General features: G+C 48.0%; 1 protein-coding gene across 1 annotated transcript; it reads right to left on the bottom strand.

The window, feature by feature from the left end:
- Positions 1-10: 10 nt before the first annotated feature.
- LOC108525071 (aspartate-rich protein 1-like) lies at positions 11-448 on the bottom strand (the record flags this gene model as incomplete). Its single annotated transcript, XM_017866149.1, is given in 1 exon segment — positions 11-448. A coding segment is annotated over 1 exon segment (438 nt), but the record flags the coding sequence as incomplete, so codon positions are not given.
- Positions 449-456: the final 8 nt, after the last annotated feature.

Consider the following 456-nt stretch of genomic DNA (forward strand, 5'->3'; position numbering starts at 1 on the left):
CACGTGATGCTAAAATCTGGGCATTATCATTGTCTTCCTCACTTGGTGGTAGAGGTTTTAAACTCAAACTATCCTCAGTGGAGCAGTACGAATTTTGTGCTGTATAGTTCATCATGTCCGGTGACAGCCTATTTTCCAGAATATCACACTCCTCCTGGTCTGGAAGAGGAGAGTAGCAATTTTGGCCTGTTTAGTTCATCATTTACGGTAACATCTCCTCCACAATATCAAGGTCACATTCCTCCAAGTCAGGAACAGGAGCTGTGGGCATCTTTTGGTTGCTGATGTGCTGCAGGTCGGGGCCCTCTGTGGCTCCCACATCCGGCTTGCCAGGCTCTACAGTAGTGGATTCTGATTTTGTAGCAGCCACAGCCTCATAAATATCAGATTCATCACTGGATGCTGCCTTCCCCCTGTGCCAGCCACAGTTGGAACTGACTTTGGGGCACACACAAC

This window comes from Rhinopithecus bieti, unplaced genomic scaffold, assembly GCF_001698545.2.
Source record: "Rhinopithecus bieti isolate Rb0 unplaced genomic scaffold, ASM169854v2 repeat_37444, whole genome shotgun sequence".
NCBI lineage: Eukaryota > Metazoa > Chordata > Mammalia > Primates > Cercopithecidae > Rhinopithecus > Rhinopithecus bieti.